This window comes from Eucalyptus grandis, chromosome 6 (genome assembly GCF_016545825.1).
Source record: "Eucalyptus grandis isolate ANBG69807.140 chromosome 6, ASM1654582v1, whole genome shotgun sequence".
Taxonomy (NCBI): domain Eukaryota; kingdom Viridiplantae; phylum Streptophyta; class Magnoliopsida; order Myrtales; family Myrtaceae; genus Eucalyptus; species Eucalyptus grandis.
The window spans coordinates 8,562,027-8,588,387 of record NC_052617.1 but is presented as its reverse complement, the minus strand read 5'-3'; the positions used below and the strand labels follow the sequence as shown (position 1 = coordinate 8,588,387).

Here is a 26,361-nt window from a genome sequence, read left to right as displayed (position 1 = left end):
GATTTTGCCTGCACCAACATTGCATTTTTGTCATCCCAGAACTTCTAAGAACCATAAAGAGACTTCCCAACAAGCCACCAGTTCCGCATGAAATATCTCGCCGTCTTTGAGCATGTTTTTAGGCTTATTCTCTCGGGATGGAGTAGCTGCATCACATGCAAATTGGCTGTGCCTCACCTCCCTGTCTCTGTCAAATAAATAGCAAGAATGTCCATGATTATTTTCATGCTGACAAAAATAAATGTCAGAAATAAAACAAACTTCAGCAAGTTTCTTTGAAAAGTAAAACATCCCACGGTACAAACCAAACAGATTGAGCTTAAAATGAGCAGTGTCTCACTCTCCTAATTACCTGAGCCAAACAAGAAGATTTATCTTCTTTCTAGAGGAACCATATTGGGAGGACAAGATTTTACCAAAACTAAAATCAGACGGTGAAACCAAGACTCACTTGAAAAGCACAAGGTACTTAAATTAGGAACTCTATTAGAGCTTTTACTCGTTCTCTCTTCTAGTCTTAGCTATTTGAAGGCTGAAAAGAATAAACGAAATAGCTAAAGGTAAAGATGCAAAATTAAGCTTATGCTACTGTGCTCATAACTAGAATAGGAGTGAAAAATACTGGAGCGGATCCAGTTGGTGAGTCAACCAGTTCAACTAGTCTGATCATAAGTACATCAACTGGCAACCCATAAGTCATCTCCTCTTATGACAAAATCTACATATGTACTCTTGGTAAGTGGCTACACAACTTACCACTCATTTTAGCTATCATAATGCGCTCACATAATGAGGCAGAGATTGTGTTCCATTGCTCTCAATCTGCCTATCTATTATATAATGAAAGAGATAGTATCAACACTAGTGTTTCTATCTTTAGCATTATTTCTAAATCTGCTGTACCCACTTAACAAATGAAGCGGATGCTTGGACATAACTGAACAAAAGGGTGACATTGTCTCTGTGCGTAAAACAACACTAGTTTATTTATTTATTTATTAATTTTGTAATGTCAAGACTAGGGCACAATAAACTCAAACAAGAAAAGCTGATATATACTTGATCAGGAGATAAATAGGACTGATGAGGCACGCTCGGCAACTTCTAGAGCACGGGATTTGATATAACCTTAACATGCATCTTTCGCCTTCACACAAGACCCACCTGAATCACGCCCCATCTATCACTGTTAGGTTCCGACTGAGTTTTGACTACAGAGGTTGATGATAAAGACAAGCGTTGGTTCACCTGTTTAACTTGCCATTCCAGTCTACTTTTGAAAACAATGCCTGCCTGTTCTACCAGGAACATCTTGACAGGGAGCTTGGCTGAATAATATGGAGAGCTGTCTAATCAGCAGTGTTAATGTGGCCTTAATCATTTACTTTACTGAAAAACCAAATTCTGGAACTGTGAACCTCAATGATTGTCAGTAATTTAGAGTTTTTTAATGGAAAAAGAAAAACAACAGGACCTCTTCAGAACAGCCGAATAACACCGAATGATGCGCTTAAAACAGCTCAAAACAGTAAATGATGACCATGGGATCACATTCATACCTTTGAAGAATAAGGTTCCACCAGATATCATCCCATATAGAGATTGATGGATGATGTACCAGAACATTCACTGTCTCCTTGATTTAGCTCGTATCTTCCCAATCACGTATCCCTCCCAAGTAGGCAGCAGCATCAAACTATTCTTGTGTGGCGTGTTATCTCCATCTTCAAAATGTCTTGTAAAAAGCATTTTGGGTTCTCCTATATCATTTTCCTCACATATCATTTCTAAAATTATAAGCCAGGAATCGCTGTGAGGTGCTTCCCGATTCTTTAACAGCAGCTCAACTACTCCACAAGCTTCTTCAATCTTACCAACATTGCAGAAGCCTTTAATCAAGCCATGGGAGACTGAAACATGTGGAGAAAAACCCTTTGATACCATTTCCTCCACATAAGTCTTTGCCTCATCATGCATTCCTTGATCACATAACCCACCAACCAACGTGCGATAAGACAGCAAATTTGGCATACAGCCATTTGATGGCATGTCTTCAAGTATTTTACAAGCATCAGCTGCACGCCCCCTCCCTGCAAAACCTAATATAACTGTATTGTAATGTACAATATCAGGGTTGCAGCCCTTGACTTTCATCCTACAAAAGAAGCTTGTAGGCCTCCCTAAACTTCTTTTTCCTGCATAAAGCATTCAACAAGGTAGAATAACTCAAGGCATCAGGGACAAAGCCCTTATTCAGCATATCCTCCAACAAGTCAACTGCTGTATTAACTTGACTTTTTCCTGCACAACCCCTGCATCAAAATTCTATACGACTCCACATCCGGAAGAAAGGTCTCTCTTAATCATTTGATTGAACAAAGAGTAGGCAATACTGAGATCACCATCTAAACAGAAGGCGCGCATTAAAATGTTGTACGACTTAGTGTTTGGCAAGACTCCATGTCTGTGAGCATTCTTGAAGAGATCAAAAGCTGCGCGGATGTAGTTCCGGTGAGAAAGCTTGAGTGCTTCAAGAATGCAGTTTAGGTGTTTGGGCGAAGGCTTACAGTTGAATTCAAGCATAGTGTAGAAGGTCTTAAGGGCTTTGTCAGGAATATCCACATCCGCATAGATCTTTATAAGGTTCAAAAAGAGAGAGAAAGGAGTGACAGAGTAACGACTGGATTTAAGGCGAATGATAACATCGTCAACGAGGGTGAACTGCTTTGCACGGGCCAGTTTGAGGATTAAAATTTGAAAGGAAGCATAAGAGGGTGGAAATCCGGTTGACGAGAGGCAAAGTCAAAGATTTCTTTTGCAAGGAGGGGTCTGATTGAGAGGCTATGAGCTTCTGGACCCGAGCAGGGGACCCAATAGAGTAACCAGAGCTAGAGCACTCTTGTTCTTGGTGTCGCAGTTGAGATTCCAGGTGGCTGGACTCAGAAGAAGAAGAGAAATGTAGTAAAGGATTTCGCCAAAGGATGAAGGACCGAGGAAGAGTTGAACTTTTGGAAATCCCGTGAAGCAGTCGGCGCATAAATACCCTCTCAATCATAATGTCTCTCAAGAAAAAGCATGTGAACCTGCAGCATCTGTCAAAAGTATGTCAAACTTCAATCACCCGTGCATGCCAAACATGCATCATGCCTAAGAATAAAGTTCACAGTCGTTCTTTCAAAAATTGAAAATCATACGACCAATGACCCACTAATCCAAGCTCTAAAGATTGAAGCCTGTTTTCATCTAATGTCCCGGGAAGCTCCAAAACCTTAGATTGTTCGATAGGTCAAACTGAAACCATGGAATGACCCGATCAAAATCATCGACAGAAAGGTAAGTTTGAATTCGGTGACTGAGAGTTAACAGATGTTGCTTTATATTTAAACCCAAGTAAGCCCATGAAAAAGCGTAAGTAAAACCATATAGAAACCAACGCTTGGAGCGATCCATGCTAACACGCAGCATATGGACGAGACTGTACTATGCAAGAAACAACACCCCCATGCTTTTCCAATTCAATTTTCGCGAGAGCCCATTGACAATACTGCAGCCTTTTCAGCTTCTTAAATCTCTTCATTACGAAATGAACCGCTTTGCGGTCACAAACCACGAAATTCTACTTCAATGTCCCTCTAATTGGGGGCAGCTTCTGGAGCGAAGGTAACGCCAGGGAATCAACCATGCAACGCGAACAACGAAGTGGGAGACGATCATGATAACCGGAAAAGCTAGAACCGTGTTTGATCAACGTCGGGAAAGGCAAGGATGCCTCGTTATCTTAATGGCGCACGGTACATTTGCCAGGGTAATTCCGTCGAACAGGTGACGCGCGAGCAAAGGGCAAACGGAGTCAGCCGGATCGAGCGGTGAGAGAACAACGATTAGAGGAAAGCAAGAATAATGCATGGACAATCGTACATCGTCTTACCCGGAACAGAGGCGCACGCGCCGAAGAGAATCGACACGGCGGTCGAAACTCGAATGAGGGAGTGCCGCTTGGGTTATGAAGCTACTGTCTTTCGTTCGATGTGTAGTAAGGTAGACTGCCGATTGTTCGTTTATTGCTGAGATCATTGGTGATTGTCAATATAAAACCTCTAAAGTTACCGGCTACTTTAATTATCTAACCATATTTATTTTTCATTTTATTTTTTTGGCTTGCCTATAATTTTGAAATTATCAACTGTAACATATATGGAGGACCATCTTAAATGGAGCACTGAAAGTACAAAACTATATTAAAGAGAAAGTGTTAATACCACGAAAAATTTTAAATTGATAAGTCTATGATAAATTTATCCTTAATTAAAATTCTAAATTAGTAGTAATTGACAGGTATGTTAATTTGAGATTTTTATTCTTTATTTATCATAAATATATCAATTTATGATTTTTATGATATTAATTCAACTTAACGAAAACTAATTGAGGATAAATTTATTATAAATATAATAGTTTTGGATTTTTGTGGAGAATAAATTTATCTTAAGTATACCACTTTGGAGTTTTTCTCAGTATTAATCTAGAGAAAAAAGAAAACAGAAAAGTTCAGAATGGTAGATTTCCTTAAGAGGACTGAGCCAAACTAGAAAAGCTTCGATCTAGTCTAATTGGTAGAATTACAAGGTTCTGGCAGGAGATGTCACACAGAAGGGGAAGCAATAAGAGGGCACTGCTGTGCAAATTTGGTGCCCGCATAGATTTATGTCCCTTCACGGTAAAACCAAAATGTTATTACATCGTCACAATCACCAGATCGGCGCTGGGGTAACATTATGCGTCACGCAACTCGGAGAAAAAGGTTCCCGTTGCATAAACGATCATGACATAGCTGGGCTTGCATGAAAGCACAAATCAAAGTGCCAGCTTGGTGGTCGGCGACTCTCTCGTGGAACTTCATGCCTGACAGATGCTGCAGGATTTCTTTTTCTCCACTCTACTAGCTATGTGAACATCTGTAATTGCATCATCCTCACTAGCATTGGCCTTCCACACGCATGCCAGATTCTTCCCGCTGAATGCATTACGAATGGCGAAACCTGATGAAGAAAATTAAAACTGGGATCAGACGTTTTAGAAACCAAAGTTCAGCCATTTCAGCACAGGCAAGAGACATCCCGGTCAGCAAACCATCTTCGTAGCCAGAAGAAGAAAAATCAGAATTTAGCAGGGTAGCCTCACTTGTAATTAAGCAGAAAGAGCTATAACAAAAATAATGGAAGCTAGGTCTGTTGGTGGGATCAAACAGAATTTGTCCTATGGTAAAAACTGCCTATTTCGCTTCTACATGGAATGGATGAATTGTTTCTGTGACTGGACCTAGACAACCATTTCCTTTCAGCGCATCTTTAGACTTTAGTAATACTAACGAATTAAATTTTATAGTGAAATAGAAGATCAGATGAAATGCAAGTAGAAAAACAAAGTCTGATGATCCCCTGAAAGATGGAGAGGAAAAACATGCAGAGTGATGTTAAAGCATCAACAGCCCATCAAAAAGTCGAGTTTCAAATGCAGCAAGTCCTGCAGCAACAAATGGAGCTTAGCAGTTCAGAGGAGGGGTTTCTCTACCTTCACAAGGATATCCATGTTGAAACTGCCAAAAATGGAACCAACATTAGCATGCCATAGTACACTAAGGTATCACCATCACCAAAGCTTTCCAACTTAATATGGAGATCACTCCAAATATATCCAAGAAGACCCTGTTGAATCTGCAGGAACGTCCACTACCATTAAAATCACCTCTATCAACATAAATTCTTTTGTTAAAATAAACAAATTTCATATACCGTCTCTAGGTCACCATTGTCAACCAGATCTGTTTCCTGCAGCATTTTTCCCTTCCCATCCTCAATGGACTGGTCTGGAGACATTCTAATATCACCTTTACGGGAGTCTTTTCTTCGGGGAGATCGGTAAGGTGAATCAGTGTAGATTGTTTCCATCACTGAACCAAAGAAGTTCGTCACAGGCACCTGCAATCACTCCAGTTCAAAGAAACTATCCCCAAGTAAATTTAAAATTTGATAGCATTATAGTCTGAAAAGTACAAAAATAAGCCATTATTCACAAAAAAAACTTTTGATGCAAGTGTGCAGTATGATGTTCCTAAAGAGTTTCCTGTTCTCTTAAGCTCTCAACCACCTGGACACAGTTGTTCTTTTCACTGTCTTGTTCATGTCTATGGAACATAACATCAGCTTAAAAAGCATATCTTTTCAAACTTGGTAACTGAACTATCATGCTGCATGATTATTGTTAACCATTTTGCACAAAATCAATTAGAATTTAAAAAAAAAAAAAAACAATTAGGTAGATTGTTTCAAAACTGCAAAAAAAGCCACAGATGCAATTGCATATTTGCTTCAGAGTTTAAGCAATGAAAAGCAATCTGTGAAGGACAGTATGGCAGTAAAGCTGATGAAGAGCAGCTGAACTAATCGATGTAGGTTCTGCTTGTGGGAAATGATTAGTCATTCTGGGAATAGTCCCTCCCTCTCAATACAGTACACCATGTCGGACTCATAATCATGTAAGGGAGGCACTAAACTTCCAAAGTAACCAATAATTTCTACCTCATGACTTGGCAATCACATGTGCTCTGAACAAAACCAAGGGATAAACATTAGAAGTTGAATTTTTAAAATCAGGTAATAGACATCATAGAATCAAGTGTCTGATTTTTGAGACCTTCCATGCATTTACTCAACAAAACAGCATATTTAAGGATCCAAAACAATCCAAGAATCAATGAAGCAAAGAAACAGATCCATACCTCCTCTAGACGTCGTTGATACAAATCTGTTCTGTAATATGCATTGGACATCAACAAACTAGGGTTGTAGGAACTGAAAAGGCTGCAAAGCACACCCAAAAAATGCTGATAGATCAATTTATCAAATTTAAACCAAATCATTCTCCACAAATTGGCCAAATGTATAGTGAAACATTTTAGAAGGACCTTCAAAGGTTAAATGACAAGTCTACTAAACCTCCACCATACTATCTATGTAAGTCAGAGTTAGATGGTAGACATAACATCATGGTGTCTACAAGCATCATTGGGTTTGAGAACTGGAAGAAAATCATGAACACCAGGAAGGGCAAAAGGATAGAGCTGGGAGTACAACATAAAGCCACAAAAAGTAACTGCCTAGTGTCTACTTTAGTAGCATAGTTGCAGATACCTGCTTAGTGAAGCATTGTCGTACATATTCAGCCTCTCAAAGTAAGCAAGGGTGTAAAAGGTAAAACGATCCGACTGAAACACCAACCTATCTCCAGGGACAATATAATGGCAAGGGTATCAGAATATCCATCAGGAACTGGACAACACCAGTAATTTCCTGGTCAAAAATGAATGCACACAATATACTTACATCAGAGTCCAAGTGATGTGAGTAGGAGTTTTCTCCTTTCTTGCTACTTCCAATAGCCAAAGCTCCTGGGGAATGAAGCTGCAAGTTCAGAGAATATTTATCTTATGAGTGATGAGAAACTCTCTCTCTCTCTCTCTCGTCAATTCAATGGTTAACAGGTTTAAAATTATTCTTCAGTTGAATACTTAACAGCGATATTGACTAGATAATTGAGTGATCCAAATGTTTGATCCAAAAATTCATCTAGAAAAGCACATGCTTGCAAGGGACATAATGAATCAGGGATGCAGAAGAATACGATAAGTGCCCACCCCCAAAAATAAATAAACTGAATATATAAATAATTGTTGTGCTTTGCGACCATACTAATAGAGTCAAAGACAGCCCAAACCATCCTGTTTGATTTTATAGGATCACAACCAACTATTCTAAAAGCTTAAGCTTTAGATTAAGGCATGGTTTACTATTTAAATATTCTAACACTCCCTCTCATGCTTAGTCTGGTCTTTTACCTAGTACTAAGCATGGAAGGCAAATGGAGCTTGGAAAGATTCGAACTCAGGACCTCCAACTCTAATACTATGTTTGATTTTATGGGATTACACCTAACTAATCTAAAAGCTTAAGCTTTGGATGAAGGATGGCTTATTATTTAAATATTTTAATACTTCCTCTCACGCTTAGTCTGGTCTTTTACCTAGTACTAAGCGTAGAAGGCAAATGGAGCTTGAAAAGATTCAAACTCAGGATTTTCAACTCTAATACTATGTTTGATTTTATGGGATTACACCCAACTAAACTAAAAGCTTAAGCTTTGGATGAAGCGTGGCTTATTATTTAAATATTCTAACACTCCCTCTCACACTTAGTCTAGTCTTTTGCCTAGTACTAAGCGTGGAAGGCAAATGGAGCTTGAAAAGATTCGAACTCAGGACCTTTAACTCTAATACCACATTTGATTTTATGGGATTACGACTAACTGTTCTAAAAGCTTAAACTTTATATGAAGACATGATTTATTATTTAAATATTCTAACATATTCAAACTGGACTAAGCGGTAGTTATGCACTTACACGTCTAATAGTCATACTGATAACTTAGAAAAGCAAAAACTACATGCCTTTGGGACACTTACATACCTGGTTGAAGAGAGTGGCAGCTTGGCAAGTATCCACCATTATAAGTAGCTCCTTAAACCTGAAATAAAAATGATTAAACATTACAAACATCGATTGACAAAATAGTGAAATGATCAATTTTTATAAGACAGAAATGACAACAATTCAATGATGCCTGTCCCAACGGTAAAGGCAAGGACCAAACTAGCTCTTTAAGAAGACCCTTATGTCAAACTAGTGATATAAATTTGGATGATATAAGGAATAAAGATGCTAGGCACAACATATTTTACCAGTCTTAACAACGTCAAGTCTTAATACGGAGCTTAGTCAAGTAGAATGATCTCAAGGGGCATCAATTAAATGAAAATGACTCCTTACAATTAAATGTTTCAGAACAATGACCTTTCTGCCCAAATTATCTTTAGAACTCTACAAGAAGAACAAAGTGAAAGAAATGAAGAATGAAAGGGCATAAGATTTTTTTCTATTTGAAAGCCGATTCCTAGAATCCATCTTTATAAAAGGACCACCAAACCAAAGTACCAAAAGGAAAACATGAGATATCACCACAAATTCACCACAAATTGATGGACAGCCCATCCTTTCCAATGTTCAGAACATGTGATATCTTAACAGATGTATGTCTCTCATTAAAATGAGTTGTTCCTCCTTATATCCTTTTCCATTTATTTATTATCATTGGCTCACATACTTTCATTGTTCTTATAATGTCAGACAATTTATATATTCCTATGTACTAGAATCCTTACTAAAGAACAAAACTCTCAATGGATAATGGAGTGGTTTATTTATAATTTAAAAAAAAAAAAAAATCCATACAAATAGATGAAAACCTAAATGCAATTGATCAATCGTCTAACCTGCGCTTTTCTTTCATTTGTTTCACTGCATCAGCTAAATCATGACTTTGTAGCTCTTCAGAGTCTTGAAACTTTAAAAATTCATCTCCACCATGCCCTGTCATGTAAAGAAGAATGTGGCTTCCTTCGTCACTAAAAGACGCTTGGATCTTGGAACAGATGTTTCATGACGCCCAGTCAACACCCGCAAAAAGTTCTCAGCAGTAACTTCATAACCACGATAATCGACCTGGAAACTTCTCAGTTATCATTGACTGAAAATAAAATATTTCCTTTGCAGAAGCATGACATAAACGTTAGCTCCATGAAAAGAAAAATTGTTGCAAGTATGTAACAGATGAACAAAAAAGCATGTCAATATGCTTCTTAATAGTCAAATCACACATTACATGCATGCAGAATGGCATACAAGATTGTTCCAACACAGAGTATGCAACTTCAAAATGTAGGTAAAAAGAAGGAACAATAAATTAATGTCTTTTTTTGGTAAGGAACAATAAATTAATGTCTACGACCACATAAAGCTAGAAAACAAATGATCTAGCACGTGCAACAAACTACGTAAAGAAATGAAGTTCACTGGATTAAGCGCTTGAGCCACCGGATTGAACAGCAGGACACATGCCAACAAACTAGACAGAAATTCCAAAAAGACCAAAATTAAATCAGTATACAATTCAAGCACGATCTATAAAGTTAAGCCTAGCCCTCAGATTTGAGGTATGCATGGGAATGCATGTAATTCATTTAACGGGAAGCTGATAATTTCACTTATATACATGTTCTATGAAAAGAACCGGAAAGGTCCATAACACGACCAAATCTCTAAAATACCTTCCCTATAATTCTTTCCATCTTATGTGGCTTTCATGTCTTCCTCACAACTTTCGTGAAGACTAATGGCAGAACTTTTAAAGCAGAAGGCTTAGAAGCTAAAAAGGCAAAAAGAAAAGTGCTGACAAATTCACCTCTACATTATCTCCATACAGATTAAGCCTGTGATTTTCATTGTTGAAGACTTGTGCAGGATATTTATTTCGGGAATTACAGGCCATATCATCAGCAAGCATCAGTATTATCCTCTCATCAGGTATACCAAGCCGCTTCACTGTCCTGCAAGATCAAAGATAAGGATGGAAAACATAAAGAAAGCCACAAGGAGATTGTTATACAAGTAAAATAGCTAACCTGTACAAGGATAAGTATTGGCCATGTGCGATAATTGAACCTGAACCAAAAAAGTTGATGGGTCAAAACAAGTGGCAACCTTGCTCTAGATTGAGGAATAAAGTCGCTGTTCATAGATACACGTCCAAGACTAGCTCAATTTGCGACATGTCATGCAACGGAATGAGATCAAGGATAAAGAAAGAGGATAAAATGCAGAACACTACTTTGGGAAACACCAACACCTGTGCCATCACATAAAAACCAAATTCTGACTTAACATGAACCATGAAGTGAACATAGCTAAAAAACTATATAGCTTCAGGGCCAATTTTCTGCTAAAGCAACATAGTAAATATTCAAAAACATAAAATTTGAGGTACCATCATATCAATGGTATTGTCTCATCGAGTGCTTAAGAACATTACAGCAAACCGTCAGAGCTCCAAAAACATAAGTCGAGAAAAAAAACATTGTAAATGGATCATCAAAGCAGAGAGAGATCATACAGGGAAGATCGACTAGCTTAACTACACACCAATATCACCAGCACTCCCATGATGATAAGACACATAATTCATGAGAAAACACAAGCAGATCAACACAATCACCACCACCACCACCACCACCACCATCATCATCATACTGTTGAGCTAATTCAGTGAGCTCAATTCGCTAACTCCACATTCAATCCCAACTGTTACCGTAAATTGTAACAAGCAAATCGCGGAAGAGGCGGCGAACAAAGATCAGGCTGATTCGGATAAGAATCCACTACGAGAGAGTGCGAATTCAGAAGAGAAGATGGAAGAGAGCCGCACCAGAAGCGGGAGGTGCAGACCAAGACCGCCCAGTTGTTGGTGTGCATGGAGGTCTCGGCGGATGTGGAGGAGGAAGACGAAGACGAAGAAGCGCCGGCGAAACCGTTGCGACACGCAAGCGAGAGCAAGATCCACATCCACATGGTCGCCGCCATCATTCGCGAGAGAAAGGAGAAGCGAAATCGACTCTGCATCTTCAATCGCAATCTCCTCTTCTCCCCTGCTTCTTCCTCTGCTGATCTCCCTCTTCGCTCTCGCTGCTCTGACCCGGATGAGCAGATGGGCCAGGACCCGATTCGTTTTCGGGTCGGGCGTATGCCCGAAGCCTGAACCCGCACCAGCTTGACTTGTTTTGCTTACAGTTTTTTTTTTTTTAGATATGATTCTTCGATCGGTTTCTTTTTTTTTTTACTTGCTAATAATTTTTTTAAAGGAAAGGCCCAGATTATAAAATGAAAAATCTTAGCTTAAGTTACTCCGTGAATAAGGGCCTGTTTGGTTCAATTTTAGGGAAATGATTTTACATTTTTCCAACTATCTTTAGAAGAATGGGCATTTGATAAAGGCAAAAATGTTTGGATACTCTATTTTGGTGTATTTTGCAAAGTAGCTTTGACATGAAAAGAAAAAAGAAAAAAAGAAAAGGAAAAAAGGATGAGGAGATGCCAAAACATAGGGGAACGATCGGGAGGCGGCCGGAGGGCGGTGGTTGTGGTGGGGGAGGTGGCCGTGGTAATGGTGGTGGGGTGGGTTGCGCGACCCATGCGACGGTGGTGCGTGACGACCACGTGCATGGGCTACCCGGTTTGGTCGGTTAGCTCCGCTCAGCTCGTCGCATGGGTCGCACAACCCAAGCAACGCCGCTTGAGGCCACAACCCACACAACGGCGGTGCATGACGATGGCGATGCATGGGCAACCAAATCTGGCTGGCTGAGCTACACTCTTGAAGAAACAAGTATGAACTATAATTTTTTAGGGTAAAATAGGAAAATGCAATTCTCGGTGAGGGTAATATTGAAAAAAATCATTAAATTAGCCAATAAGACTTCCAAATGTGGAATCAAACACCTAAAAATTTTCCAAAGAGACTTTGGAAGCTCAAAACCCCTTGGGAATGCTAAACCAAATGGGGCCTAAATTGTCGTATAAGAAATTAGCGGAAAACTTATCTATTTAATAATGTGTTTGCTTCATGAAAAATTTAAGATTTTAAAAATATTTTCCAAAAGTGATCACTTATGTTACTTACAAAAATATATGAATGAAAAATATTTTTATCACCCATGAAAATAGATAATTATAAATTTTCATTGATAATGAAAATATTTTCCGTTGATTAATTTTTCTAAGTAGCAATATCAATTATTTTTGGAAAATATTTTTCCAATCTTAAGTTTTCCACAAAACAACCACATATCTCAACACAAGAATGTCAATTAACCATCGACAAAAGGTCCAAAAAGAAAAAAAAATCGGCACCTTTTCATAATATTCTGTTTAGAACTTTGCAATTAACCTTTCATTAGGCAAATATAAGATGTTCAACAAAATAGGAGACTATGAAAAAAGGACGACGTAGTTTGCAAATTAGAGCCTAATGACTTTGTTAGCGAAACTCATGTTTCGTGAGCTAGAGTTACTTTCTAATAACATTGAAATCTCTTTGATAAAGTTGGCCATTTGGAAAAAAATATATATATATATATATATTGAACTTAGCATTACATAATCACGGCATAAGTCCGTTTTATAGATTAAAGAATAGTAGCTTTGTTCCATCAATTACTTGAATCGATCACTCGTTCTAGAAAATGTAATTTGAAGGTCTATATACTAATATATACAGTAGGGCGTGCATGGTCAGGGCGGGCGGTTCCCAACCTAGGCAGGGAACCACGCTGGGGACCGGTTTCGAAAAATTAGGCAGGGATCCATCAGGAAGCGGACCCGGCGGTCGGTCAGGTTCTCGAGTGGATTCGTGAGCCGTCTTGATGCTTGCTTTTTTGGTTTTTATAATAAACGACTATGTGACATCAAAGCAAGCCAAAGAAAGAAAAACCAAATTTAAGTACGTGAAGATGCGAGATGACGGGAGAAGTAAACGCGGCGAATTTACAAATATGATCCAGACGGTTCCCGGGTATTTTGTACACCTCTAGAAGGGAGTGAGATGAGATTTACGATTTTTTTTAGTAATTTTTTTTTAAATATTAAAAAGGTTCCGGTCCGGTCTAGGTGGGCGGGCGGATCCGCCCATGGAACCGGAACCGGGATGCCTACCCTACCAAGCCAATAATTGGAACCAGGAACCGGACTGGTTCTCTCAAGAGCCGCCGATTCCGAGCGGTTCTGGTTTGGTTCAGGGGTATTTTGCACACCCCTAAACAGAAGGACTACAGCTTTCACTTAGGACAAGGCGAAACAAGGCGAAAGATTTATAGTTACAAAGTTTTGGCGAGGTCAGAACATGAAAAAATGGCAGGGTCTTATATTATGCTTAGAATTTTTCCCCCAACCTCGAAATGGAGTCCTGTGAAGCTGAGTTCTTTTGTTTTTTTCTTGAAATATCCACTTTTCATTAATAGCTTGAAGAAAAAGAACCCAGTTTTAATGTGAGGTTGGGCTTAAGTATTGAATATTCAAGGCCAGTCCATGTAATGTTCTTCTATGGATGTACACAGGACATATGCCTTGGTGCATCATCTGTTGTTAATCGGGGAACAGCTCCAGAGCCACAGACTCCACTCACTTTGCTCAGTGCTCACATTGCGTTCATTTCCCAAAATTACTAGCCGAGACAAGACAGCTCTGCATCATCGTCGAGAGAGCACATCAACTTCTCTCTCATCAGTTTAAAAACAAGTACAGGCCATAAAATTAGGAGTCCAAGGTGAGGAGGAATCATCAGACAGAGCTTTCTAGGCTGCGATTGTCCATCAAGATCGGCAAGTTTAACAACTGCCTCAGAGCCCAGTGCACATTGCATCATCTGAATCCCCACCCACAGCCACTCCAGATTTATAAAATCAGGTTCCAAAAAGAGGATTCCAAACAAGTTTAGAAACGGCAAGGGATCCTCAGCCAAAAATGCTTGTAATTGTCATCAAGTCACAAGACAATCAGGTCTCAAAAGATATATGCCATCATCGGATCAAGAACAAGATCGAACACCCTCAAAAAAAAAAAAAAAGAATAAAAAAATCTCGACTTTTTTTCTTTTTTGAAATAAAGAAAACCCACAAAGAGACGACACCAAGGTTAAAAAAGAAGAAGATTTTGCAGGGAGTTATTCGCTGCGCCCGGTACAACAAGAGAGCTGAGGCGAAGCGACTCAACTTCCCTGCACCGCACTCTACGCCTCCACTCGCATCAACGACGACGGACGACCCTCCAAATCACCGGCGATGATGCGCCCGACCGGAGGGATCCCCGCAAGAGGCACGACTTGCAACAGAAATCTGAAGGCGAACCAAAAGAAGAAGAACAAGGAGGAACAAGAAACTCAAGAACATGTAACCTCTGATGACCGTCAGTCCGTGCGCAGCACAGCTTGCTCATCCGTCTCTGAGCCAGTGGCTTGGGTTTTATATAGAGAAGCGCGATGGGGTGGAAGAATTAGGGTTTTCTCCCTTGTGGGTTCAGCTCCGGTGCGGCCGACTTGATCCGGTCCATCCACAGAGTCCGGCCCAATCGTAATATCCTTCTCTTGAGCCTCCATCAAATCATAATCCTCAATCGGATTATGATGTAAAAACTCGACTTATTGGCCAGTGCAAGAAATTAAATATTTTTTTAATTCAAGTCAACAAAAAAATAAAATCAGATTAATTTAGTTTAACCCAATTGTCAATTCGTTATGTTTAATATTGTTGGAGCTATCACTTTTTTTCCCTTGTAAGAATGTAGTTTTTTTAAAGCATAGACATTGGCTCAAAATACTTGAGGCACGCAATTTGTCCGATTCCTGAGCTATACTTATTTCTCAATTGTACCAAAAGGAAAAAAAAAAAAAAAAAGACATTATTTTGGATTGCCATATGATAGGTTGTGTTATGAAAGATTAATGGATTATTTTGTAAGGAAATGTGAAACTAAATACTAAATGAATTATTGGGTGTTAGAAAATACTAAAAGTGTATTTGAGTGACTCGAGTGTGTTTATAATTCCCATTATACCTTTTTATCTATAATGATATTCTTTACGCTCTCGTCATGAACTTAGGTCACAAAATCAAATCGCGTAAATTTAATGTTCGATTTATTTTATTGTTAAATCTGTTTTACTATTTGATCACTTGCTTCTGTACAACAATATGCTTATCTGAGTTCTGATTCTGATTCTGTAGTTGCCTGGCAAAAAAACCCACAAGACCTTCTATTTGGGTCTGAATTCAACTTTAAGCATTTACCAATCACTTGAACTGCATTCTTTAAGCACTCGTTTCAGTTTGAGCCAAGTACATTAAGATTTGCATACATATCTGGGATGGTGAAGCATAGTCAATCGCAAAACATTTTCGGCTAATGTGGCGATAGGCTTCGATGTCTCGCCCTCCTACTTTCTCCAACGACAGTAGCTCAACCTTCGAAAAATCGATAATTCTCGTACCTGATCCTGCAATCTTCCAGTTGGAATTGAACTCCAACGCGGTACTCGCACTGATCGATGATCAAGTTTGTGGCGGACTTCAAGCAGGAGTCGCAGTCCGAGTGGCTGAGTGCCCCGTCGCACGCTTCGTGACCGTAGCAAAGACTGCTAAACGAGGGATTACTTGTGATGTAAAGATTGAAACCTGAGCTCGACGTTTTGCCCATCAGACGGTTGAGGACTTCGGCAACGGAGCCAGCGTATGTATCGTAAGTGCTAAACTCGTCGGCGCTGCAAATTTTGTATACCAGCGAAACGTCCGGACCACTTTGCGCGGTGTCGAGAACAGAAAAGAGCAGCAATATGGTGATTAAAACTGTCTGCCAAGCAGTCATCGTCGCTCTTGTTCTCGCCCCTCGTGTTTTCTTGAGTTTGTCTTGTCAAAAAGCACTTGAAATCCGACTATATAAAGAGGGTAGTTTCCACCGGTTTCTCCGTTCACTCCCTGACCTTATTCTGTTTACATCGCTTCGTTTGATAGTTCATCTTACAAGTTGGGCACTAGTATATGTTAGAAGATGTGCTTCTCATGCCATTTCACGTACTCTTATCTTGTTCACGTACGTCTAGCAAGATTCTACTAACAAAGTGACACCAGCGGCCTTAATAATTAATTGAAGGGGAAGACATCATGATTCGAGCGCATATTAACATAGTTTGTATAAATTAAATCAAACGCTTAATCAATCAACCAATATTCCTTTGATTTGAATAAGAAGATTCCAATTCGACATTAAAGAGAAATTTGTTCTAAACGAATTGCGTCCCAAACCTATATTCTTATATTTATCGTGAGAACTATCAAGCGTTTGTTTGAGTTTGTTCTTCCCCCAAAGATTCAAAAAGGAAGTTCACATTCTCATATATATATATATATATATATATATATCAACGGGACATGTACTAGGTCCTGTATCATTATTTATTCAATTCTTCTGTGTACATTTAGATGGTCTTATTTTGCATTATTGTCTCTGTTTATATACTGACTGGTCATATGTTTTCCCATAAATGGAAAATACAGAGTTCTTCTCTTCATCGTTAGTGAATGATGCCTACAACAACAGCACGGCATTTAAGCGTGGCATTTATTTTGTGAAGTAGATTGAAAGCATGAAAGGTCAAGATGAATTATCAAGAAGACAAAAATTGAGTTGCTCAAGTTCGAACATGAATCCCTAGTGGCCACTCTTTCAACTTGGAAAGGGGAGGTTGAGAGTTCAAATTCCCACATTCTCAGGGGGATTGGGGTGGGGACGATTTCATTTCAGAAGTGGGTTTCGACTCCCACATCCTGCAATGAGGTAGGATAAAAGTCGAGTGAATGTTAGAGTAAGATTAGCGTATAACCGACCAAAAAAAGTTTGAACATGAATAAAAAAGGAAGCATTTTTGTTAAATTTCGTCTCCAGTTTGAAACAAACCCGATCCAAGTTGAAAACAAAGCCAATTTCACTACTTTCTACGTTAGAGTCGGATTCCTAATTTGAGCCAACAAGTCACAAAAGGGCATATGAAAATAGAGTTCTACTTGGTTATTAAATACTAAAGCGTTCTAAATTGCATATTCACCATATTCATAGTCACTAGCTCCCTCCCCCTCTCCCCCACCAAAAAAAAAAAAGAAGCTTCCCCACAAAGTAACTACAGATAGTAAGGCTAAATCATGTAAATTCCCAATGTTATTATATTTCTTCATTGACTTAACTGATAATTTCTTATTCCGCATCGTACTTGAATGGTAAGATCCATTAATTTTCAAATTCAACATTCTTTTTAAAACTAGGATTATAAGTCATTTGAACATGATGATATAATGTTTAATCATATGTGCTATGGCAAGATCACATCAACCAAGGTTACTGAGATTGTGGTCAGGCTGATGTGACCTTGCCATTAAGGCATGCAGCTTTTCACCGGGACTTTCATTCATTTTCACTCACCTCAAGTACAGAAGGTTGCTATACCTACATACTTTACCGTAGCCAACGCCAAAACCTTGATGTGCAACGTGAAGCCCCTTATTCCTTCATGAATATTTTTCTTCCCAAGGGAAGGGGATACATGAGTGACATTATGGGGTCTTTCATCCTAGGGCAAATGTCCCGCCTCTTTCTTCCCTTTGAATCTTTTAAGGACCTACTCAGGTCTGATAATATCCAATTATTCTGAGCTGAAAATTACAATTTTTTTTTTCTTTTACAATGGATTTCAACAAATACAGGTAAGTGTTTTAAAACTGTTAGCAAAGATTTTCCGGCTCTTATGAAACTAGCAGTAGAAGCCTCATGGGGAGCTTTTATGTCTTCTTTTCCCCTCACTAATTGTAGTAGGAGAAGTTTGGCACTTGCATCCATGCAAAACGATACCATTCTATTGTCGCATACTTAAATGAGTTTCTAATGACTTCCTTTTTCATTCCATGCCAAAGTAAGAACACCTTTGAACCTCTGGTTTAGACATTTCTGCGGACGATATTAAAGCGTAAGTTTCTTATTTACAGCGAACTGAAATTGAAAGTTGTATTGCATTAAGCAAACTAAGCAACCGGACCACATCAACCCGGCGATGGTAAAGCATAAGCTTCTTACATTTGCGATGCTGGAAGATAGATAATCACATGTCCCGAAAAGGAGTGCATCTTCGCCTTATCTAGGGATAGGCTTTGATGTCTCGCCTTCGTTATTGGTAATTAAAAAACTGCAAAACCCTACGCGTATTTATTCAAACATATCCCCACTTTTCCGAACAAGCTGCCGCTTTCTCAAACACAGTAGCTCAACTTTCAGAAAAGTAATAGCTCTCGTACCGAATCCTGCAATCTTTCAGTTGGATTTGAGCTCCGAAGCTATATTGACACTGATCAAATATTAATTTCACTGCGGACATCACGCAGGAGTCGCAGTCTGAGTGGCTGAGTGCCCCGTTGCAAGCTCCGTGACCGTAGCAAAGACTACCGTACAAGATATCACTCGAGACGTAAACATTGAAACCCGAGCTCGAGGTTTTGTCAATCAGGAGTTGCAGGACTTCGGATACAGAGCCAGCATCTGCATCGCTAGGGTTGAACTTGTCTCCGTTGCAAATCTTGTATACCAGCGAAACGTCCGGACCACATTGCACGATTCCAAGAACGGAAAAAAGCAGGAACATAGCGACTGAAATTCTGTGCCAAACAGCCATTGCCTCTCTCGTTCTTGCCTCTCCTGTTTTCTTCGGTTGTCTTTCTAAAAGGCACTTGAAATCCGACTATATAAAGAGGGTAGTTTCCAGAGGTTTTTCCGTCGACTTCCCTGTCCTTATTCCTCCACCCCCCCAACAAACCAATACGTTAATATAGCTTCGAGTAAATCCTAGTAGTGATCGCTCAAAACTCTGCTCTTATAGACAAAGATTTTCTGACTACAATCCAACTTGTGGAATCCTATGTTGAGCTTTCGTTTGATAGTTCGTCTCTACAAGTTTGGCTCTTGCATATGCTAGAAAATATGATTGTGAAAGCTTCACTTTTTCTTTCAACTTGGCAATTAGTTGGATTCAGAATCTAGTGCTAGCATTGAAATGGTTTGGGTCAATCTCATATTTTGAGTTGAAAAAAAATACACATTTTTCATATTCAGGATATTGCAGAAGTGCATATTGTCTTTCATGCTTCAGCAAAAGCATCGAATAAAGTTATTTTCCGAGACTAACTTACCGCAATCTCAACGCGTGATCAAGAACTTTTTCCATGCCGAATGAATTTCATCTCTCGTCCCATACGATGCAGTAAGCTCATAGCCTCTCAATTAGAACCCCACCTTCCAAAAGAGATTTTTTACTTTGCCTCCTGTATTCGAGTTTCCGCCTCATATGCTTCCTTTCAAACTGTATAATCCTCAGACTGGGCGTCTCACTTTTTGAGAGACCTTCTAAACTATGCACGAATTCAACTATAGGCCTTTGTCGAAAGGCTTGAACCACAACCTTGAAGCACTTGTTCTTAAAAAATACTCACAGATGAGGTCATGCGGCTTTCACCAAATATCAAATCCTACAACACTTAAAAACATGATTATTGTTTAATTGGTGATCTCAATGTCTCATGTACTCGTTCAATCAGGTGCTTATTCCCAGAACTAAAATGGAAAAGAAAGTATCTACTTTTTCTTTGCAAGTGCATCATATATTTGTCAAATGTGTTGGATATCTAAGACAAAAATTGAAACTGTTAGTCCAGTGAAAGAAAGGAAAAAACTTGTGGGGTATCTAGAAGATGCATTAAGATCTCTCCCGCCATCTCATTCTCTAGCCACCAGAACTACCTTTTTTCCGACATTGCGACCAGTGAACAGGCCCAAGAGAGCAGCAGGGGCACTCTCAATGCCTTCAGAAACATCTTCAACGTATACAACTTTACCTTCTTTGATGTAAGGAAAAACCATTTGAAGATACTTTGGGTAAAGGTGAAGATAGTCCCCAGCCAGGAACCCTTGCATGCGTACCCGTCTTCCAACAATATTCGCCAAGTTATGCACACCTTCAGGCTGGTCCAGGTTATACTGCGATATCGTGCCGCACACAGCGATCCGGCCGTGAATCCTCATGTTGAGTAGAACTGCATCAAGCATCTTCCCCCCGACATTGTCAAAATATATATCAATGCCCTCCGGGAAGTATCCGTGAACAAAAAGCAACAAAAGCAGATTAATAGGTATTTCTCTGCAGACTCAATAAGGCAGAGGAATGAGAAACAGAAGGCATTTTACTATCAGTACTTTGATTTCCACTCAGGTGTCTATTAAAATATGAAAAGTTGCAGGCATAAACATTTGGAGATCAAACTTTCCTCATCAGTCATCCCTTATTCTGAAGGATTGTGTTATTCCACAATCAAGAGCATTTTTTACAGATATTCATTATAAAATTTGATTATCCTAGCAGATGAACAGTAGAAATTATGACAGAATGAGCATTTTTTTTTTACATCTATAAGTTAGCCATCTAGTAAAAAGTTGCAAAAAAGTTCTTAGAAGCCTTAACACTAAAGTTTGGCTCTTCCTTGTAGTTGAAACCTTCGTCAAATCCAAACTTGTTCTTTAGAAGATCCACCTTGTGTTGAGAAAATGACAAAAGAATCAATACCAATGAAGATAAACTCATCCGGGGTTTAGTCACTGACTCTGTCATCTACAACTTCCCAATTTCTGGTGGTTAGTTAGCCACCGATGCAGGCATATGAATGGATACGTCACTGAAGAATTAATAACTTCATCTATTTCAAGTAGAACTGTCTTCTACCTTTTCTTTGCTTCCAGCGCTGCCGACAACATAGCAACCTAGTAACTTGGCAAACTGTCCAACTAGCTGGCCAACTGCTCCAGAGGCGGCTGATACGAACACCCTTTCCCTTTCTGAGGTGTGCAAACCTCATAAAAACCAGCATAAGCAGTCATTCCGGGCATACCTGCAAAATAATATTTTCAACGAGTCTAAAACATGGTCAATTGCATGCTCTAGTTGACAAGAAAGTGTCAGTTTCGGCTTAAAAGTCCTTCCAACAGTTATATGAGACAATTGCAGTATGATGGAAACAGAAATTACATTTGTGTGCAAGCATGCCGGCTGTTCAACCGGGGATCGACCTGGTGGGTTGGGTTCTAAGTTGTCCCTGAGTGAAACGGTTGCCATTCAGCTTCTCTTTTCAGAAACTTGAAATTGGCCAGGAAACTGTATTTTCCCAATCCCAGGTTCTAGAATCGGTTGTATGGCCAATTGTATCTAGGACAGGAATTGACCATTTTGTTCTCAGGCAAAACTCACTTGGAACGCCTTTTTACCATTAAAAATGAAAATTCCAGATTTGCACTAGAAAATAATTGGCTTATTAACCTAATATTTGAAAGCTACACATATATCACTCGACCAATAACAGTTGTGTTTTAATTTCCTTAAAATTTAACTATCAAATCTTGAAAAACAGAGAAAAGTTTACTTCTAGGATCCACTCAGGAACTGAACCAAACCAGCTTCCTGGTTCCAGTACAAATCCACCCATACATGCTCAACTATTGTCAAGGAAGAAGAATCAAGCAAGGAGAATTCTGAATGCTGGCACGTGAATCAGCGCAAAGATGGACTAGCTGCACTACTTACCCTGAACAAGAATCAGTGTCATTCTTAATACAGGCCCATCTCTGTTAGGAAAATCATCATCTCAGAAGTTGTTTCTCATTCTTTTCTCTTTCATTTTTCAGCATTTGATGCAAACGTAGATTCCACTGTTGGGCACTAAAGTCGGCGACCCTACAATCCTCGTAATAAAAACTTCAGTCCAAGCAGGGGATCTTTTTCTTTGCATTTTTGTGTGCATTAATGACAACAAAATGGATAAAGAAGTACGAGAAGGTAAGTTACAACCATATAAGATCGGCATTCTATAGTCACCATTCGACTCAACAAGGAATTAGTAGGAAGTTCAACGTGCGGAAGAGGACGTGTCATGACAGTTCATGTTCACCAAAAAACACACATGTCATGAATGGAGAGTTATGTGGAAATGTAAGAAAGCCTCACCGAGAATGCCAGTGTAGTAGGAAAGCGGGACATCGGTGGACTGGATTTTGAGGAGAGTCTCAGGAGCAGCGATCACACTATACTCCTCCCACCCAGTGGTTCCCCATGCCAACACCAAGTCTCCTTCCTTGAAATTTGGATGCCCTGATACCACCACTTTGCCCACTCCATATCCACTGAGGGCTGCATATATGCATGCATGTGCCCCACATACACAAATATGAAGACACAACAGATCAATCCCAATATAAAAAATCATTGGAAATCGCTACAGACCATGTTCAGCATTCTTTAATAAAGAAACTGTCTATCATCGATGTACGGGAAAATTGAATGCCTAGAAAAACTGGGAACTTTCTCTATTCACATCCTCAACTGGTGGATCCAGGATGCACCCGTTAATGAAATCCGACTAGCTAATCCATTTCGAACCTAACTAAGTCGGGACAAATCAACGGGCGAGTGTCTTGGCAGCACTCGTCACGTACACTTAACTCGGAAATCTCTAATTTTCAATGTACGGACTGCAGTAAAACACCTTACTTTAAGGAGTGCCTACTGCCTACGGAGAAACAGAGCAAAAAATCCGATCAATTTGTTCGTTTCTCCCGAACAGCAAATCGGACCGAAACATCTGTCGACAAGGTAAACGCAACAGAAATAACTGAGGACCGCGACGCGATCCGCAGTTCCACGGACGCCAACGTAACCGAGTGGTCGGAGAGTGGACTCACGGAACCGGGGACGAAGGAACCGACGAAGGAGGGGGAGTCGGGCTTCCGCATGCGGCCGCGCATGTAAGGGTCGCACGACAGGTACAGATTCTTGACGATCACCGAATTGGAGGACTCGGGAAGCTTCAACGTGATGGTGTTGTGGGTGGTCACGGCCATGTCGCTCTCCTTGGGCATTCCGGTCACGTAGTTCTTCAGGATCACCTGCTTGTTCCTCACTTCACTCCCCATCTCCATCGAAAACCCAGGAGGAATCTTTCGGACCCAAAACCCGAAACCACACGAACGCGAATGCAATCGCGCGAGGAAGCGAGAGAAAGCGAGGAAGAGAGGCGTGCGGATGCGAAGGGCTCTTCTCGAAGCTCCTCCGAAGATATATCTGGACGGACAGGGACAGGGACAGGGAAGGAATGAAGGGAACAGATATCTGTGGATAGCAATTGGTGTTATGATCATCTGCCATGTGTTCACTTCACGCAACCAAATGGAAAGTGTTTCAAGTTTTGCCTTTTTTTTTTTTTTTATCCTTTTTTGAGAGAGAGAGAGAGAGAGAGAGAGAGCTACTGTTGCGGGCATTGCTCGGCGAGGTGGTGAAGAAACCTGAACGGTGATGATAACCATGCGCTGCGACGAGCATTGTACTGTCGTTTTCAGAAGAAGATTGCAGCTTGACGGGGATGCAAGGAAACCACCCTTCTTTTCTTCTTTTGTTTGGTTCGAAAGGAAGGGAACTAATGTTCCTAGATAGCTATTAGCAAGTCTCACTCTCATGTTACATGGAATGGTTGGCGATTCTTCTCCTCTTCTTATGCCAACTTTGTGGACCTTTACTCTTGCCCCTCTGTTCTTTTTTGGGGCGAGTGAGTTTTCTAGTCGTAAACTGACCTCGAGTTCAGCTCCACAAAGTACTTGTATTTCCTGTTTATGTTGTGTCCCATATTGTCACTTTCATTATTGTTCTTGTGTAGTTGAACTAAGCCTGTCTAAGATTTTTGTGCAGGAGCCACCTTGCTGTCGGTTCAATGTTTCCTTTGCGTATGTTCAATTTTCCCGCGAATTGCGGACTCTAGATTTATGTTGGATATCTGCAATGCTGAAACTCTTGCGTTTATTTTCATTATATTGTTTCCTCATCTACCTCATTAGTGGTCGAGCAGCTTAGGGAGAGTGATAGAAGCAAAAAGGTTTTATGATCTGTACAACTTGTAAATTGCGGTCATTGGCTTGTTTTTTGTTTTGCATTACAAAATTATGAAATCTGATATGGTTATGGAATGCGTGCGTTGTCTTTTAATACTTTAGTGGATAGTGGAACATGACTATTCATATAGCAGTTGTGCCTGTTATCCCCAACTGAGTCTCCAGTGTTCTCGTTGATTCTTGAGATTTCTTTTGGCCCAAATTCAGGGAAACGAGGTTCAAATATTGATTTGACCATATTGGCCGTGTGATAATTTTGTTCAGTTCCATGATCAGGTTCCCCCTGATAATCACAAGAATTTGTTTTATTCTGAAGGAAAAATGTCTATCTACTCTAATGGAAGCATTGGAAATGTGGCGATATTCTCTGCCTTCTACAATTTCACTTCTTTATGTCTCCAACAAGACATTTGCGATATATTAACTGTATTTCTCAGGATCTTTGCTCTATTGCGTACATGATCATTACCTGATAGCTTCCCAAGCTATTCTGAGAAGAAAGGGGTATATCTCAACCTACCTCAAGCCTCCTACTTGGTCAATTCGGTATCCTGATGGTTTCAGCCACATCCTTGCCCCTCAATATAATGATTTAAGTGGTTACAGCTCCAATGAAAACCTTACTTCAGCATGTTCAGAGGATGGCAATAATAGGAAAGGAGTGTGCTCTGCGAGAAGAATCTTGGGTATCTTTCTAGAGCATTGACATTTCAGTGCAAATTGTGGTTTTAACAAGAATGGCACCATAACCAGAGAACCAGATTGCATATCTCGAGCAAGGATGAGGTGGATGTTATGGTCTGGTTGTGATGTCTCTACAGCTGCCACAAAGCAGTGTGATCCAGCTACCGATGATGAAGAAAATAAAGAACTTGTTACTAAAAGCAGAGAGTAAATTTCTTCTGGAAAATGTGTTGAGGCTGTTGAAGGCTTGAACTCCGAAAAGGAAATAGTAAAAGCAAAAGCCAAGCACCGCGATTCTGAAGGAATTAAGCCTTGTTTATGAGGTGCGATGTTGGTGAGCAGGTTAGGAAGCCATTGTGTGATTTGCATTTCAGCAAGAGTTGGATTCATATTCCTTGCTCTGTTATTTTGGTGTTTGTAGGGAGGATCGGGGTAAGAGACTAGTCCATTTGAAACACAAATATAGGTCAACTATGCAACGTTACCTGTTCAGCTTCAAATTACTCTGGGTTGACATGAGAATAAGTCAGATTGCCATTGAAACTTTCAGGCGGGAAGAATCTTACCAGAAGGGAGAGGCAGCAGCTAAGACAGACAATAGCCAATATCTTACAGCTAGCACCTTTCGCGGTCTTTTTTATTGTTCCATGTATGGAACTTCTGCTGCTTTTATTTCTGAAAATCTTTCCCAATATGTTGCCTTCAACCTTTTGAGATGGGATGAAAAAGAAGGAAAAAAACAAGAGCAGTTATGTCCCAGCATTGTAATCTTCGCTCTGCATGATCTTGCTTGTTTTGTCCCTCTATTTTGGCTTTCATTAATTGGACAGGGGTTACATTTTGATAGTTTAGGATGTTGATAAGATGGCATCTTCTTGTATCTTGTTACTAGGTGAAGTCTCATGCCGAGAAGTACATTATTTTTACCTTATTCCCTTGGCAGCACTTGTAATGGCTTTCAATTTTGCAATGTGGGAAAAGTTTTATTGTAGTATGCCATGCATGAAAAGTTGTCAATGGTAGGCAAAGCAATTATTGAATCTGAAACTCTCTTTCCTCTGGTGAAAAACAGAGAATTGTCCGGTCTGACGAATACTCGAAATGAATATCTATACATTCACAGAAATGCTTCCATGCTGAACTGTTCTTTAGAATTTTGAATACA

The 26,361-nt window shown here is 39.8% G+C and overlaps 3 protein-coding genes, 2 non-coding genes and 1 pseudogene across 5 annotated transcripts; all 6 read right to left on the bottom strand.

Annotated features, from left to right (window-relative positions):
• Nucleotides 1-1,570: 1,570 nt before the first annotated feature.
• Nucleotides 1,571-4,070, bottom strand: LOC120294777 (annotated as a pseudogene).
• Nucleotides 4,071-4,586: 516 nt separating this feature from the next.
• LOC104429492 (putative GPI-anchor transamidase) lies at nucleotides 4,587-11,622 on the bottom strand. Its single transcript, XM_039315832.1, is given in 13 exon segments — nucleotides 4,587-5,039; nucleotides 5,572-5,714; nucleotides 5,793-5,978; nucleotides 6,779-6,860; nucleotides 7,191-7,277; nucleotides 7,372-7,460; nucleotides 8,523-8,580; nucleotides 9,386-9,521; nucleotides 9,524-9,614; nucleotides 10,354-10,498; nucleotides 10,574-10,600; nucleotides 10,602-10,613; nucleotides 11,374-11,622. Coding segments are annotated over 12 exon segments (1,248 nt in total). The 5' UTR covers nucleotides 11,568-11,622; the 3' UTR covers nucleotides 4,587-5,039; nucleotides 5,572-5,573.
• Nucleotides 11,623-14,276: 2,654 nt separating this feature from the next.
• On the bottom strand, nucleotides 14,277-14,368 carry LOC120295214. The gene has a single exon (XR_005552572.1). It is a non-coding gene; the product is annotated as a small nucleolar RNA snoR118 (small nucleolar RNA).
• An 80-nt stretch (nucleotides 14,369-14,448) lies between these two features.
• LOC120295197 lies at nucleotides 14,449-14,526 on the bottom strand. The gene has a single exon (XR_005552555.1). It is a non-coding gene; the product is annotated as a small nucleolar RNA R66 (small nucleolar RNA).
• A 201-nt stretch (nucleotides 14,527-14,727) lies between these two features.
• Nucleotides 14,728-16,358, bottom strand: LOC120294285 (antifungal protein ginkbilobin-like protein). Its single transcript, XM_039314291.1, has 2 exons — nucleotides 15,985-16,358; nucleotides 14,728-14,833 (listed from the first exon to the last, which is right to left on the bottom strand). The coding sequence occupies exons 1-2, from the start codon at nucleotides 16,356-16,358 to the stop codon at nucleotides 14,728-14,730; spliced, it is 480 nt and encodes a 159-aa protein (XP_039170225.1).
• A 3,679-nt stretch (nucleotides 16,359-20,037) lies between these two features.
• On the bottom strand, nucleotides 20,038-23,811 carry LOC104456174 (2-alkenal reductase (NADP(+)-dependent)). The gene is given in 6 exon segments (XM_039315831.1): nucleotides 20,038-20,683; nucleotides 21,033-21,114; nucleotides 21,304-21,410; nucleotides 21,413-21,469; nucleotides 22,579-22,761; nucleotides 23,309-23,811. Coding segments are annotated over 6 exon segments (1,269 nt in total). The 5' UTR covers nucleotides 23,769-23,811; the 3' UTR covers nucleotides 20,038-20,303.
• Nucleotides 23,812-26,361: the final 2,550 nt, after the last annotated feature.